This window comes from Narcine bancroftii, chromosome 4 (assembly GCF_036971445.1).
Source record: "Narcine bancroftii isolate sNarBan1 chromosome 4, sNarBan1.hap1, whole genome shotgun sequence".
In the NCBI taxonomy this organism is placed as follows: domain Eukaryota; kingdom Metazoa; phylum Chordata; class Chondrichthyes; order Torpediniformes; family Narcinidae; genus Narcine; species Narcine bancroftii.
The window spans coordinates 290,678,117-290,695,704 of NC_091472.1; the positions used below are offsets into that span (position 1 = coordinate 290,678,117).

General features: G+C 37.9%; 1 protein-coding gene across 1 annotated transcript in view; it reads left to right on the forward strand.

Moving 5' to 3' along the window:
* The window catches only part of LOC138762473 (voltage-gated inwardly rectifying potassium channel KCNH7-like), a 192,670-nt gene that overhangs the window by 80,931 nt on the left and 94,151 nt on the right, over positions 1-17,588 (forward strand). Inside the window, exon 5 of the mRNA XM_069936229.1 lies at positions 8,538-8,752. Coding sequence (XP_069792330.1) covers positions 8,538-8,752 — 215 coding nt within the window. The remainder of the gene's footprint in view (positions 1-8,537; positions 8,753-17,588) is intronic.

Consider the following 17,588-nt stretch of genomic DNA (forward strand, 5'->3'; position numbering starts at 1 on the left):
CAAACATTAACTCTTTCCCACCTGCTGACTCTTTCCAGCATATTTTAGTTTAATATCAGAATCTATATTTTTTTTAAATTGACACTCACATTGCTCATTTTTTTTTTCTCTGCACCTGGCCCAAATCACGAAACACTGTCCTTCTGAATTTTCCATGAATTCCACAGAAAATGTTCCTGAACTTTTGTTGGATTGTTCAGGACTACCATGGTCATACTGTATGGAAAACTGGTGGTACAGCAAATCGCGTTACCCTTGAAACCAAGCAGGGACAGGGAAGCAATATTACAAGTATGCAGCAAAAGGTATACTATAATCTCTGTTTGAAACTCACCAATTAATACAGAACGATTAATGCAATGGAAATTGATGAGGCAGAGCACATGTTCCCTGTATTTGTCCATAATCTGCACTTTTATGTAATACTGTCTCACACATACAGATAATCACATTTAAGAATTAGTGAAATATAAAATAAACCAGTAACCTTTAATAGCCCTGACCTAATATCATTAAGAGAATAAACTTTAATAACCTTAGCATCCCTTTATTTTACCACATTTATCCCTCCATTGAATTTTTTTTCCACTTGTTTCTTAATCCTGTTAATGACCCTGAGTAATTTATGATTCCCTTATAGCTCCACTGAATATCCATTTGATGTCCAACTTGGTTTATAATTAGAGTAGTTAAATCTGGCTCTATAAATGTTACATTAGTTCCTTCTTCCTGGGGCATTCGGCACTTGGGCACATCCCATATTACACATCATTACCATTTGCACAGCAGAAACAATCATTAGTTTTTGATAGCAGCAAATATATTTTGCAGGTTACATACACACTTCCTGGATTTCTCAATGAAATACAACAAATAGCATCAGCTAAGAAAATCCTAATACTTCATTACAAATATGGACATAAATGATTTTTCAGTGCTTTTTTTAAATGTATGCTTTCATCTTCAACTCTTCCCACCTAATATTTATGTACTATGGATCCATCATTTGTCTCCAATGTTCCCTGATGTTTTAATTTCTGCCTTTGTGGTTTTAAAATCACTTTCTCTATGGAATATTTCTCAATTATTGCTACTTTTCCTGCTCTGCTTTAACCATTTCAAAACATACTATTTTCAATAACCGTGCAGGTCTGCCAATTCTCCATGCCTTTTCACATATTTTTGTTGCTGGCATCCAGTCACATCGTGTGGTATCCAACCATCTAGTTACTTGCATCACCTGGTTAATCCTTCTTTCAGTTTCAGGTTATCTTCAACACAAAGTGCCAGGATATCCATGCCTGTCGCATAGCAGTCAGTTATCAATTGCTGTCCCTTTGTAATATTCTTAGCCAAGGGTGTAACTTCTCCAATAAATATTTATATTATTCCTGAAATTTCAAATGTGTCCTCTCTTCATGCATTTCATTCCAAGTTCTTACAATTTTTAAGTCTGCAGACCTCTTGCTGCACCTTCTGGGGTTCAAAGGCCATCATCAGCTGTTTAAAAAGAGCAGAAATCATTATGACTGCACAAGAGCCCAAGGGGATTATTTCTTTAATACTAGAATATGATTGTAACCTGAGCTCTCAGAGGAAAAGAGTTAAATTCTCTGAAGGCTTACCCATACTGGCAGCATTTCAACATATGGAATGTGAATGTGATTATAAGAAATTTATGTTTTACGGTTTCAAGTAACTGAAAAACTAAATCAAATGAGAAAAAATAGTGCATCAACAAAACCCATAGATTCTTGCACAAAGAAGAAAAGGAGGGGAATTTTGCAGAGTTTTAACTTTTAATATAGAGATGCAGTATGGTTACCTGCTCTTCTGGCCCATGAGCCCAATTACTCACCCATGTGAGCAATGAACCTACTCTCCCCATAGATCTTTGTAATGTGGGAGGAAACCAGAACAGCCAGAAGAAACCCACATGCAGACATGGGGAAAACATATAAACTCTTTACAGACAGCACCAGATTTGAACCCAAGCTGCTGGCGCTGTAATAGTGTTGTGCTATTGAAGTTAAATTAACATTTTAAAAAATTAAAATTACATTAAAATTAAAACTGATGATATTCTTCCAGCTTCTTATGTTTTGCTGGATTCCTGCATCTGCAGTTTTTTTAAAATTTTACGGTTCCTTCTTCCTATTTATAATCTCTAGATGGTGTTGTGGAAGGACAACTGAAAACCTAGCTCACAGAATTGCAGTAATTGAATGAAACTTTGCTTTAATGCATGTTTTAATTTTTAAAATGACATTTTAATTTCTTAACTGTTGGCAAATTTAAACTATTCTTATTTTAAATGCTCCATGGTGTTCAAACCAAAGACTGTAACCTTAAAAGCCAGCCCTTTTCTCTAATTCCCCATCAAGTAGTCAAGTCTGTTGGTTAAACTAAAGCGTTCCATTATTTGCAATTGAAATATAAAATCTTTGATCTTAAATTCAAAATTCCTTCCAAGACGGGGTGTAAAGATATTAATTAATGGCAAGTTAGAGCAAAGTACATGTTTTCATATAATTTAGAAATATTGATCCCTATAATGAATTAATTACTCCAAAATTTCCCAACTTGTAAGGAATATCTGAGGTCATGAATCCACTAAACATTCATAAAAGATATGCAAAGGATCTCAAAAAAATTACATGCATGCACAGAGACATGAACAAATCCAACATCAAAACCCTCGTAGGGTTAAACGCATTAAGCTTTGAATGAAGTCCTGACTGTTGCTGAGCACAAGTTGCAGACAGCGTGTACTTTCACCAAGGGGCCAATTCTGGTACCTCTAGATACATGAATTTTTTTTTCCCCAACAGCTATCATGGTCTTGAAGGTGTAATACCCTAAAAGAGCCCTACTTCAGGACCACCAAAGTTCTGTCTGCACTATTGTAACATTACTTTTTTGTACTAATTGCAACTGTGAATATTTATCTATCCTTTTATGTTTATCATCTTCTTTGCAGCTGCGGAGTTTATACTTGCTGATCGTTAGTGTGTTTTATGTATCAATGTAGCTGCAGCAATCAAGAAATTCAGTACATCTGTTTATGTGTATGACAATAAACTCTCATTCATTCATTCAAACAAACACATTCTTGATTCCAGTTAATGCATCCCTAGTGGCTGCTATTCTAAATATGATCTGTGGAGCTGAGGTTAATATATCAATTTCCGATAAGTACCACCTATTGGGTCATGGATGAGATCAGATATATTGTCACTATGTCCTGGTAGATTCCGTTTTATTGCAGCTACTGCTGCCTCTTGTACATGCCTGCTCCTTTTTCCCCACAGTTCTTACATTCCAGTGTGGAATTGTCTTTCCTCTGCCCTGTTCCACCTGCTGCAGCTATTTCAGCGCATGTTTCTGACCAGGATGCCCATGCTTAAGTGCCTTGTCAGCTCCTACTGATAACCTCTTGCAACTTCAGAGACCTTGTTTCCCTCCTATCTGGATTGGGGAGGCCTGAAAATTTTTATATGCCATGCATTTTTTGTTTTGCTTATGTACTGTGTTTTTGCAGTTTCTTCACCTTTCTGGGTAACATCTATTGTGGTTCCCATTTACTGTGCCCTCTTCCTAGCTGAGCGATGACGCCGTTCTAAAGGTCTGGTACTCTTGATTATTAGTTTATTGGTGGTTTGTTCTGCTCAAGGAGAAAGTGGTTTGTGCACATTCTTCTTCTGCTTGTGTGAAACTGAAATCTATGTAGAATTATAGGAGTTAATAACTAAAGGTCAAAGTAAATAGCAAAAGATAAATAGCAATTATTTCCTGGAGTGTAGAAAAGCAAAGAAGAATGATGGGGAGATTTGATAGAGGTATACAAAATTATTGAGTGAGTAACTGCAAGTAGGCTTTTTTTTCCAACTGAGAGCAGGTGAGATACAAACCAGAAGATATAGGTTAAGGGTGAAAGGGGAAAAGTTTAGGGGGAACGTGAGGGAGAACATCTTCACACAGAAAGTAATGTGAGTGTGGAACAAGCTGCCAGCTGAAGTGGTGAATGTGGGCTCAATTTTCACATTTCATTAAAATTTGGACACATCCCTGGATGGGAGGGGTATGGATGGCTGTGGACTGGGTGCAAGACAGTGGGCCTAGGCAGAATAATAGTTCAACACTAGAAGAGCCAAATTGCCTGCTTTCTGTGTTGTAATGTTCTCTGGTTCATCTGGAGATTGTCCTGCTATTGTCTTGTAAGTGTGAGCTAAAGAAAAAAAAAGGACAGAATGGCCATGCACAGGGTTCAGCTCCAGCTTTTCCTGATTGTGTTCTGACCAGACATTTATGTGTTTGCCTGATGCAATGTTTTGAGCACTTAAACAGTACCTGTCGCTTTCTACTTCACAATATGAGGAATTAATTTCAGAAGGTCCTAACATTAGCTGAATATAACATGCACTGATTGCAGTCATGCCTGTACTTCTTCAATGGGAGGGAATCACTGGCTTCAACTACGAGAAGTCATGAAATGGGAAACTTACAGACAGCGCCAGATTTGAAACCAGGTCGCTGGTGCTGCAACAGCGATGTTCTAACTGCTACGCCAACCATGTCACCCTTTTAGCTTTCCCCACCAGTTTTTGGCCATTTTCCCAGTGTTCTCTACATTTCTGTTACTGCATGGATAACAAGGTGATGATATTGGTGATGAAACTTCCTGTCCTTTCAGATGGTTATAAAACGGCAGTAAAAACACCAAAATGCTGGAGGAACTCAGCTAGTCTATTCAGCATCTAGAGCAGACAAATGTATATTGCTGATGGATCTTTGTCACCTATGGATGCTGAATAGACTAGCTGAGTTCTTCCAGCATTCAGTGTTTTTAACTACAATCACGGCATCGGCAGCCTATCATGTTTCACTCATAAATCTGGCCTCTGTGTATTCTGGCCTATTATCTGTGATCAGTGTCGCAGGTGCGCCACACCTGCCAAATGGCCGTTTGAGCCTGTGAATGTCCTGAGATAATATATGTTTTCTAATGGATCACCTCCTAGAAACATGAAAAATATTCAACCTTTGTTAGATATATTGATCTCCACAGGTGAAGGGCATCTGACCTGACCTTTACCCAGGGTCTAATAAGATGATGTGAGTGGGCTATTTTCTTTTGTTGTCTCCTTTCTGAAGATCTGCAGGTTTTTCAGTGGTTGAGCTAGCCTTATTTATTCTGCCACATCATCTCTGAGTGTATTCACTGTCTTTTAGGGCACAGCTTCATGACTTCTTTATAGAGGAGAAAATATACCTGACGTATTATAATAAAATTTTGGTGTAGCATCTCAAATTACTAATTTCATCAAGCAGCTTTTTTAACACCATATGTTGGTATCTTCGTCATTTGCTGTCTAAGGTACAGGAAATGGTCCGTAATTTGAACAACAAACAAAGGCATTTTATTCATTAAACAGTTTACAGAGCTAGCAGGCATGCCTATAATTGCTTTGTTTTGCACAGCCTCTCTGGAACCCTCTGTCCCAAATGTTGTTCTAACACATGCCTGCAGAGAGCCCACGTGACTCTATCAGGAGCACCAAAAGCAAAATTATTGTTCGTTGAATACTGTGAGATTTGAACTTCAACCTTTTGTATCAGAGACGAGTTTTCCACCTATTGATCCACAACTTCCAAATCAATTGTGATATATAAAATGATAGCGACATTTGAATGGTAAATAAAGGGGAAAAGTCATCTTGTAGGAAAATTCAAACCAAAGAGGCCACAATTAAAGGCACACATGGGGTAAAATGAAATCAAGAAACAACATATAAGATGTTGAAAGGTGGAAATGTGCATCCTGGATCAATTAATATTTCAAGATTGAGATTTTTCAAAAGACATCAAATGATGCAGAAGTTAGTGTGAGTAAACACCAAATCTGCCTGAACATAACTCAGAAGAGGAACAGACTTGAAAAGTTTAATACTCATCATCTACATTTCTGTTCAACCTTATCCGGATCTTAAATTCATTTAGTGGACATGTCAATCAACCAGTATTCACTGGGACAATGGGTAGATCCAGTCATGTCATCCATTTTAAGTGATTTCTTACATTTTGACATGCATTCACTTTTTAAAAAAAATTGGATTGAATATTGCAGGAAATTGTGTGGAAATTTGACTTCACATTGGCAAGAAACTCCAATGAAAAAATCTAGTTTATGTTTTTGATTTCTTTAATGTGCAATATTGGGCCATGCTTGTCATTATCAGCCGCCGCTTAATGTTGGTTCTGCTGCCAGACTGATTTACAAGTGTCATCTTAATACTGTATGACAAGTGATAAAGCCAGGATTTTGCTTGCTCTACTTCAAGATTAAAAATGTATTAAAGTTCCAGCCAAAAAAAACATTCACAACTTCTGCTCATTTAATTATCTAATGATCTACGGTAACTTTTTGCTTTAAATATATTTCAGTTAGTTTATTCACACTGGATTGACTGTGCATTTATTTTTTTGCTTTGATGATGTGTTTATTAGCAAAACCATGGATGTTTAATCTAATAGTCAATTATTGCAGATTGAAACCACAGCTACTACTATCACAATTCAATTAGACTTCTGGTACTCCTGCAGAATGTTCCACTTCTGTTGTGACTGGGTGCTGCAACTGGTGTAACTTCTTTCAAGATTATTTAATTTTGCAATTGGAAGTGAAGACAATTTTCAATAAATTACTCCTGACACCATTCATTGTTTTACCACACATAATTTAGGGAAGACTAAATTAAATGAGAATAAATAAATTGCTTTGCATTTTTTTCTTATACCAATATTAATTTTGATGCCCATTTTGTCATTTGGTTTATAAATATCACCAAAGCCTCCTTTACCTTAGCTGCAAGTTACTGAGCAACTTTAGTTAAACTGCAGTTGAATAATTCATTGAATAATGAAACATAGTGGGCTCTGAAGAAGTGATAAAAAGCAAAGTTTATTTTTAATGTGTAATCCAACTCAGTGGAAGTGTAATCTTGATAGTAATACGTATTTGGTTTCAAGTGGAATTTATGGTATTTACCGAATTAAAAATGAGGTCCAAATCTCTACACGGATATTGGCAAAAGCAGAAATTTTCAACTTAATGATAGAGTATATAGGTCCAATCTCTGAATTTGCTGTCAATGTAATCCAGATATAGTTCAGCGGCAAAGAGCCCAGTCGTGTTGCGATTTCCCAGCATTGCATCTCAGGTTAGACTGAAGCAGGAGCAAATACATGATCAGACTCCATTAATTTCACTGGGGATTGAGGCAGTGGATACAAAAGAAATTACTTCCCTTTAATTTTAATAATTTTGTTTAATTTATTATTTTTTACATATTTTTGTGTTTTATATAACTCCATTTTGCCGCTTTAATCACTTTTAGTTATTTGTTGTATTTCCAATAGTATTTTAATGTTACTGTGTAAGACATTTTAAAACCATTAAAAGAATGCTCACAGCTTTCACAACCAGCAAAGCTGTAAGCAGTATTTTACCACTTGTCAAAAGCTTTCAATGGGAATACTTCAGCAAGAAAATTTTTTGCATCTTGACCAGGAAAGTAAAAGAATAGGAATATTACAAGTGCCAACTCCAAAAAGAGAGCTCTACTAATAGGATTCAATCTAGGTTAAGAATTACTCTATGAAACTTCCTTTAAGCTCCACATTGTAAACCAAAAACAGATTGGAAATAAAATAAGAGCTTATAGAAACACAAAGTGGATGCATGTAATCAACTGGCACTATCAGTTTAGATAACACAAATTTTAAAATGTCATCTGGATACAATTTGGTGCAAAAAATATCTTTAGATTGCAGAATATTGAAACAAAGCAGGGAACATGTTCATAGATCATAGCTAATGACAGGAAATTACCCTTCTAAAGCATGTGTTTTTGAAATACTGTTAACTTGCGCTGCTAAACTTCAGAAAACAGTTGCACAAAAGACTTGCTGTTCTTATAATCACTGAGGTATTCAAATGCATTTGGCCTCTGTGTTGAATGAGGAACTGTGGCAAATGTTATTGATTTTTTTTATCATCGCCTAGAACTAAATATGCAACATAATTCATCAGTTGTTGGTCAGTTAACTGGCTGCTAATTTTTTGTTAATGATAATCTATTTGTTGTTCTTTTTTTACATATGGCCAGATAACACCTGATTTGGACATTTACTCCATCAACAGGTTTTCATTTTACATCAATGCAGTGACATAATTATCACTGTGTTCATCACATGTTTTCTCCCCCCCCTCCATAAAGTTGCACTTTTTACAAGAGGAGTTTTCCAATTTTGAACTTACAAAAATAAAATTAGAAATTAAATGAATGCATTTTTAATTCATATACTTTGAAATTTCTACTAACTTTGATACCTGAAATTAATAATATGTTTGTCATTAATTTTAAAGAGATGAAATGATCCTTCATTTATAATTTATAAGCTAATAGAAACTGATCTTAAGTTGAAAATCTGATGTGCAAAATAAACCTTGCATATTTTACCATCACTCTCCTCAGGACCTTTTAATCATATCAAGTCAAGCCTCCTGGGTTCCACCTCAGACTCCAATCTCAACAAGTATAGCACAATTAGCAAGATTCCCCAAATCACCCTGAATTTTTCTGAAGTAAAAGCTGAAAAGAAGAGTTCATCTCCACCTTCATCAGAGAAGACCATCATTGCACCTAAAGTGAAGGAAAGGACACACAATGTGACAGAAAAAGTGACGCAGGTAAGAGCTTTGGCATAGATCTATTCTCCTCTGAAGAAAGTTTTTGATGAATTAATTAATATTTTTCTTGACAATATTACAACCATGTGCTAGTCTTCAGACGTTCAAGCGTGGTGATGTTTTAGCTAAGAAATCATAATTACTGCTCTTGTTCTGTCTTCTACCTGTATTGCAACATTATGTTCAATTATACAAAAAAATCTTTAAAATTCTGCAGATTGCACTGCAAAGGGGGTGAAATAACACATCCATTTTCAATTTTTTTTTAAAAATTATAGTAACAAGGCTCCAAAAAAAGACTAACATCTGGAAGGTAAAAATAGCCTTTGAAAATATGTCATGAAATGTTACTCATAGGTGGGGGGTCTATACATCCACACAAGTTCCAGCACAAAAATAATCTAATTTCAATGCCACACAATCATTTGAACGACACCATCTACTGACAACTCTGTTAATGTGCAGAACAAATCTTTGGAGCATAGGGGAACAAAGACCAAATGACCTTAGAGAAAGAGGAATTGCTTGTCCCAACCCATTGAGGAGGGCAAAATAATGGACGAATGCAACTTCTTTTTAAATGGCATTTTAGAAAAAGATATTTCTAGAGGGATATTTTCAAATGTTCAACAGGAGATTTCTTGGTTTTAGCTGACTAAGTGATACCATTGGAGAGATGTTTCATCAGGCTACAACCTGAAATAAGGCAATAAAATGTTTAGAAAAGTTAAGTCCATTATCAGATTTCTCTTTCCGAAACTATAGATTTTACAAGAAATAATAACATTGTAACAACTTGTTAAAAATGCTAAGCCAAAATAGAGGGAGAGTCAGGGTCAAACCAACATTAAAACACATTAACATTTATTGTTCATGAAATTGTTCATATATTTTTTGATGTAATCCGTTAGAAACTTTCATTGTGAAATTCAATTTGTATTTTAATAAGTTGCTTTGGTCTTAATTTTACCTGATCAGAGTATAAAATGCACATGATATGTATGAGGAGAGAAAATGTTTTGAATTGAGTAATTTGCTGCATCCATTTTTTCAGCAGTATTTGGGTTAGACCCATTGCCAATATGGAGGGCATACAGCAAATGCTCCATGGCGAGCAGCAGCATTAGATTATTGTTTTTGTCCTTGGATATTATGACCAGGAATTAATTGAAAACCAGATAGATTATTTCTGAAATGGATTAATACTCACTTTTAATAGGGAGTGCCCCATCCTTGTTTGGCTTGAGAAGAAAATAAGTGATTGTCAAAGAGTCAGTGGGGAATTCAGTACAGAAGCAAGTCCTTCAGCTCCTCAATGACCATCAGCCACCCATTTACATTAATCCTACCCTAACCCATTTTGTCTGCTCCACATTTCCATCAATTCCATGTGGATCCTCATTCAAACACTGGAAGCAATTTTTTTTGCAGTGTCCACTGTTTACAGGAAGAACTTGCAAGCTCCAGTGGCAACATCAAGGGTAGGTGTGATAGTACAGATTCTATCACCAATGTGTATATGTACAGATTGAAGTGTAGGATGACTGTGATTGGCTGAGAGTGTAGCCACGCCTATTGGCAGGTCTTAAAGGATTGCTCCAAGCCATACCAAGTCATTCTGGACTGGTCGACCTACATGTGATATGCTCCAGTCTTTTAATTAATAAAAGCCTTGGCTTGGATCAACAAGTCTTTGGTTCTTTCGACACGCTCTACAGTAGGATTGATCACTAATAAAATAAATGGTGGTGTCTATGCTGTCTTCCTCTTTAACATGAACTTTGCAATTTGCAGTATCCTTTCTTTCTATTTTCTATTTTACTTGCCTTAAACTTGATACATTGTTTCCAGTTCTAATGAGGTTTTTGATCTTTTACCACAGATTTACCTGACCTAGTTAGTATTTCCAACATTTTCTTCCGATATCCAGCATCCAGTGCATTTTGCTTTGGTGTCATGTAAATTCAAATTGATTGCAATTCTTTAAACTCTGGCGGGAAAGTATACTCAGTTTTCTTTAACAGAAGTCATGGAATAATTCCACTCCACACAAAACAGCCGTGTTTGTTACGTTGTTAAATGCTATTGGCATTGCAGGGACAATTCGATGTAAACACTGAGCTCAGCAGTGGTGTGTGGCATTTTCCCTGCCACTCCATCTGTTTTTAGTTCGTTCAAAACTAAGCAGTCATCAGTTTAAAGGCAAGCTAACTGAAACCAGATGCCAAATTTGCCCAGATGAGGGTGGCCAAATTGAATAACCAATATAAAAAGCAGACAAGAAAGGCTACTTAAAAATTAAAAGAATTTTCAGCTAAGTATGGTTTCCACTGCTGAGTCCGCTGCTGTCCACTCTGCTGACCCATGATCGTGCAGCTAAACACACCTCGATTCACATCATAAAGCTCGCTGACGATACAACCATGGTGGACATGATCAGTAAGAGTGACGAGTCAGCGAAGAGAGATGAGGTACAGTCAATAATGGGCTGGTGCAGGGCCAACAATCGGTTCCTGAATGTTAAAAAATCAATAGAGATGGTTGTCGACTTGAGGAGGGCCCGTGGGGACCACGCTCCACTGACTACTGATGGCTCCACCGTGGAGGTCATCAAGAGTATCAGGTTCCTTGGAGTGCACTTGGCAGAGAACCTCACATGGTCTCTTAACAGAAGCTCCATAGCCAAGAAAGCCCAGCAGTGCCTCTACTTCCTGCAAAGGCTGAGGAAAGTTCATCTCCCACTCTCCATCCTTACTGCATTATACAGAGAATATATATCGAGAGGATCCTGTGCAACTGCATCACCACCTGGTTTGGAAGCTGTATCACCTCGGACTGCAAGACCCTGCAGAGGATAGTGAAGTCAGCAGAAAAGACCATTGAGGAACCTCTTCCTACAATGAAGAATATCTGCAACACTCGATGCAGGTGAAAGGGAATAAACATTGAGAAGGACTCCACACACCCCTCACACGTAAACTGTTCTCCCTTCTGCCATCTGGTAGGAGGTACTGCAGCATTTGGGCCCTTACATCCAGATTAGGTAACAGTTTTATCCCCACAAGCCATCAGGCTCTTGAATTCCCAGAACATTTGTGGATAGAGTACCATGGACTGTTACTATACAAATCTTAATATTTTAATGTGTTTAACTTCTATTCTAACTTATATGTATGTAAATATGCTCCATGGTCCCGGAGAAACGTTATCTTGTCTTTATCGTGTGAGCATGGTATAAATGATAAATATAGGTGACTTGACTTGTCTTATAACAGTCTCCATCCAAGTGCCAGAGATGCCAAAAGGGACTATTGACTATTAGAAAAGCCACACATTGGTCAAATAAAACACCAAGAACAATAAAAGACCAATGTTCTGAATAGACAATAGGTGCAGGAGTAGGCCATTTGACCCTTCAAGCCAGCACCGTCATTCACTGTGATCATGGCTGATCATTCACAATTAGTACCCTGTTCCTGTCTTCTCCCCATATCCCTTGACTCCGCTATCTTTAAGAGCTCTATCTAGCCCTTTCTTGAAAGCATCCAGAGAATTGGCAGAGCATTCCATAGATCCACAACTCTCTGGATGAAAAAGTTTTTCCTCAACTCTGTTCTAAATGGTCTACCCCTTATTCGTAAACCATGGCCTCTGGTTCTGGACTTCCCCAACATCAGAACATGTTTCCTGTCTCTAGCGTGTCAAGTCCCTTAATTATCTTATATGTTTCAATCAGATCCCCTCTCATCCTTCTAAATTCCAGTGTATACAAGCACAGTCACTCCAATCTTTCAACATATGACAGTCCCACCATCCCGGGAATTAACCTCATGAACCTACGCTGCACTCCTTCAATAGCAAGAATGTCCTTCTCCAGGTGTGGTCTCACCAGGGCTCAGTACAATCTGATGTACAGTGAAACTCCATTATAACAGTATTGTTGGGGTCCATAAAATCTCATTGCAAAAAGAACAGGGTTGCACTAAATTGGGGGTTTCATTGTATTTCCCTGCTTAATTTGCATACCTACATCATTTCCATTTCTCCTTTATTTGGAACATCCCAATTATTCTGTATGCATTTTTTATCAATCAGGGACCCGCACTCCTGGCGGCAGCCCAACACCCGAGTCCAATTACTGATCGCATTATATCCAAATTTGTGTTAAATGGAGGCACGTAAAATTAGGGTTTCACTGTATTTGCTAAAGTTGTAAATGCAGAGCCAGTCAGTACCCATGGGAGAGGGCTGATAACATTCTGATAAAATGGCAGCTGTTATCAAATGTAGTTATCAGGTTAAAGTTCCCTGATACTATATGAAGAAGCTTAATGATGTACTTGTTGTGACCAGGTCACAGTTTGTTCTTTGGTGTCTGATCAATTTATTTCTTGCTGTTTGTATGACCTTGTTCTGTGAAAATCATCTGGCCATCTAAACAACAATACTTATGCTTCAATGGTAATTCAGTCCCTGTGAAGCACCTTGGGATGACTAATGGGTGTGTAAGTTATTAAATGCCTGACTGGCTTTTTTCCCTAATTTACAATGAGTTGTAAAATTATTTGAGTTCAACATCCATGCAAAGTAAACTATTATCCCCAATCAGATTTTAAAAGATAATCAAACAACCATGAAGCTTTAGTGAATTTGAAGTTCTTTGAGGGACACATTTTGGCTTTTTTTCAGTTTTTGCAACATTCAGCATTGCTAATCTTATAAATTACATTTTCACTTAGTCAGCTGTCACCAATTAATAATTAATATCCTAGAACCAAGACTTAAAATTGTGTACTTTATTAAATATGGATTATGTAATCTATAAAAGGTACAGAGATAGTTTTTAGGTTACATCGGAAGAGAGCCATAGAATTAATAGTGTATTTGATCAAGAAAGTGGCATTTGGAAACTTCAAATTGCAGCAGTGGTAATGGATTAATGTTAATTGGGTTTAAACTGGCAGTTGAACTCAACTTTAACAAGGAGGAGGAACAGAATTTCATTTAATTGTCATCTATAAATACCAATCATCTCAGTCACGGTTGTCAGAAGGTATTTCCAAAGCTTTGAGCATGAAAGGTAGCAGTTATCTGGCTTTTTGTTTGTCTTTAAATCAGTTTGAATCCTGTTAGTAAAAAAAATGGATTTTGATCCAATTCTTTTTGAATTCACTGAAGTTTCAAATGTCTGCATGTAGATAAGGTTATGTTTCTACTTGAGCTCCATAATGGACTATTTCTAATGTATAGTTTTATAACAGCTCGTTAAAATTTTGTAAAGGTCAAAATAATGGTCAAATAAATATGAGGTGAGAGGAGATGGAAAGCAGTCAGTAATTAATTTCTATTTAGACTCTGCAGAATCCTTTAAATAAAGGATATAAATTTGGAAGCATTAAGCTGATAATTTAATAATAAAGCCAACGGGTACTAAATTCCTAGCCTGGGCTCCTGAAATGTCGTAGAAGCCTCATTGATGTTTCATCATTCATATTGTCTTCAGTTCTTCATATTCAAATTAGTTAATTAATCATGCATATTTTTGTCTGCAACCCACAGAACTAATAATTAGTTTGTAGAAAATATGTTGCCCTGCACATTTGATTATTCCTGGATGAAGATAGAAAATTCAAGTTATTGGAATATTTTTCCTAAAACTAGGGTTTCATTGTTCATTTTCTGCCTTTTTAGTATGTGTGTTCTGTGTACTTCAAGCTATCCTTGGAAATATTCAGATGAATGATTGATTATTCTGTCCTGTGGTTGTGCACGAGCACTGAATAAGCAACAGATTCACCGTGCATTGATAATGGGCACACACAGGTCACACTCGTGTCAGAGAAGAATGCCTCATTGAATTCGGAGAGAGCACAAAAGCCCTTTTCAGGACATTCTAAATTAGCAAATATCCTGGTTTTCTGTCATCGGAAATAAAATCCTTTCACCTTTAATTTTCCTTTCACTTTTTTCCCCACTGAGGTTAGGTGAGGCAAGAACTAGAGCACATAGGATATGTTTAAAGCGAACATTAGAGGGAATTTCTTCACATGGAGTGTGGTGAGATTGTGGATCGAGCTGCCTGCTGAAGTGGTGTCTGAAGGCTCCATTTTGACATTTAAGAAAAAAAATGTGGATAGGTGCCTGGATGGGTGGAGTATACAGGGCTATGATCCAGGTGCAGGTTATTAAGACTAAGCAGAATAACAGTATGTCATGGACTAGATGGGCCAAAAGGCCTGTTTTTGTGCTGTAGTGGTCTACGGTTCATAATTCTCTTTTAATTGTGGAATCTACGCATCAGGTTGGAAATTAAAGTTCTCCTCTGGATACAAATGAAGAGGATATATTTTGTTGCATTGTTTCAGATTTTGTTAAGTGTTTGGTGACATCTGGTAGAATCAACTAGCAATGCCAATCATAAATGGCAATAGTGCCAGATGGCATGAATACCCAGTGGAACTTTTAAGCAGGAACCAGACTAGGAAAGATTTCCTTCCTGATGAGGTGAGTTAATGCATTATAAGAATAATGAAGATCTAAATTTGAGGGCATTGAATCTAGTTTTGGTAGCCATCACTTTGGATGGTTGTTGAAGTCATAAATTGGGAGTGAAGGAGATGGTAGGAAGTGATTCATGGATCCCACTGAGGCCTACTATTCATGAAGATGGGGAAAGTCAGCACGAGATTCTAACCATAACCTAGTAGAAATTTACCCAAAATAATGTCCTCATTATTGGAGTGCAGCATAAATCATATAATCTCAACAAAAAAAATCACTATGGGGTTCTACTAATTATTGCAAACTAAGTCTCCTTCAGAATTTTTGGAAATCTTAAAAAGTCACAAAACCAGGAAATTATGCAAAATTAAATTAAGATTGAATGATTACTGCAATACTAGCAGATTTGATTTGATTTTTCACATTCCCACATAATTATGAATGAAGTTTGGCCATGTGCAAGCAATTCCTTTCTCCAGTGGATTACAAAAGTTAAGATGTAATTAATAAGCATAATTCATGAGAGCTCTTAGCTCAGTAGAAATAAAACCAGTTTTTCAGCTGATCACCCTGAGAATATTTGAGTTCATTCAAATCTTCCAGTGTCCTGAATCGCCATGATATTCTTCACTTCATCTCATAGCAAAGCTGATCAAATTGAACCCATGATTTACCTGGAACATTTTTTAATCATTTACACAATGGCCCCAAAATGATGATGGATAGCCAATTGTCTTTTTCTTGTTCAAATAAAGATCTCCTACATTCTTTGGCTTGGCTTCGCGGACGAAGATTTATGGAGGGGGTAAAAAGTCCACGTCAGCTGCAGGCTCGTTTGTGGCTGACCAGTCCGATGCGGGACAGGCAGACACGATTGCAGCGGTTGCAAGGGAAAATTGGTTGGTTGGGGTTGGGTGTTGGGTTTTTCCTCCTTTGCCTTTTGTCAGTGAGGTGGGCTCTGCGGTCTTCTTCAAAGGAGGCTGCTGCCCGCCAAACTGTGAGGCGCCAAGATGCACGGTTTGAGGCGTTATCAGCCCATTGGCGGTGGTCAATGTGGCAGGCACCAAGAGATTTCTTTAGGCAGTCCTTGTACCTTTTCTTTGGTGGACCTCTGTCACGGTGGCCAGTGGAGAGCTCGCCATATAATACGATCTTGGGAAGGCGATGGTCCTCCATTCTGGAGACGTGACCCATCCAGCGCAGCTGGATCTTCAGCAGCGTGGACTCGATGCTGTCGACCTCTGCCAACTCGAGTACCTCGACGTTAGGGGTGTGAGCGCTCCAATGGATGTTGAGGATGGAGCGGAGACAACGCTGGTGGAAGCGTTCTAGGAGCCGTAGGTGGTGCCGGTAGAGGACCCATGATTCGGAGCCGAACAGGAGTGTGGGTATGACAACGGCTCTGTATACGCTTATCTTTGTGAGGTTTTTCAGTTGGTTGTTTTTCCAGACTCTTTTGTGTAGTCTTCCAAAGGCGCTATTTGCCTTGGCGAGTCTGTTGTCTATCTCATTGTCGATCCTTGCATCTGATGAAATGGTGCAGCCGAGATAGGTAAACTGGTTGACCGTTTTGAGTTTTGTGTGCCCGATGGAGATGTGGGGGGGCTGGTAGTCATGGTGGGGAGCTGGCTGATGGAGGACCTCAGTTTTCTTCAGGCTGACTTCCAGGCCAAACATTTTGGCAGTTTCCGCAAAGCAGGACGTCAAGCGCTGAAGAGCTGGCTCTGAATGGGCAACTAAAGTGGCATCATCTGCAAAGAGTAGTTCACGGACAAGTTTCTCTTGTGTCTTGGTGTGAGCTTGCAGGCGCCTCAGATTGAAGAGACTGCCATCCGTGCGGTACCGGATGTAAACAGCGTCTTCATTGTTGGGGTCTTTCATGGCTTGGTTCAGCATCATGCTGAAGAAGATTGAAAAGAGGGTTGGTGCGAGAACACAGCCTTGCTTCACGCCATTGTTAATGGAGAAGGGTTCAGAGAGCTCATTGCTGTATCTGACCCGACCTTGCTGGTTTACATTGCAGCTTCATGTATTGACATGCCATTTTGAGGTACTCCTTGGCCTGCTCCTGGCACACAGCTGCACACTTCACTTTGAAGGGACAAGTACTAGGGATTATATTGTGGGGAACACAGTTCCTCGGCCTGCTGTCCCTTGGGTTCCTGCTATGGGATTACTTTTTCCAGGAGGATTCTTTTGGGTCATCATAACCATTACATTTTTTTTGTTCAAAACAAATTTAGTAACTGAATTTAAATTCGTTAACTTCATTTGTAGGATCTGAATTGGCATCATTTTTCATGTGTTAGGTAAGATATTTGGCAGGTCATACAAC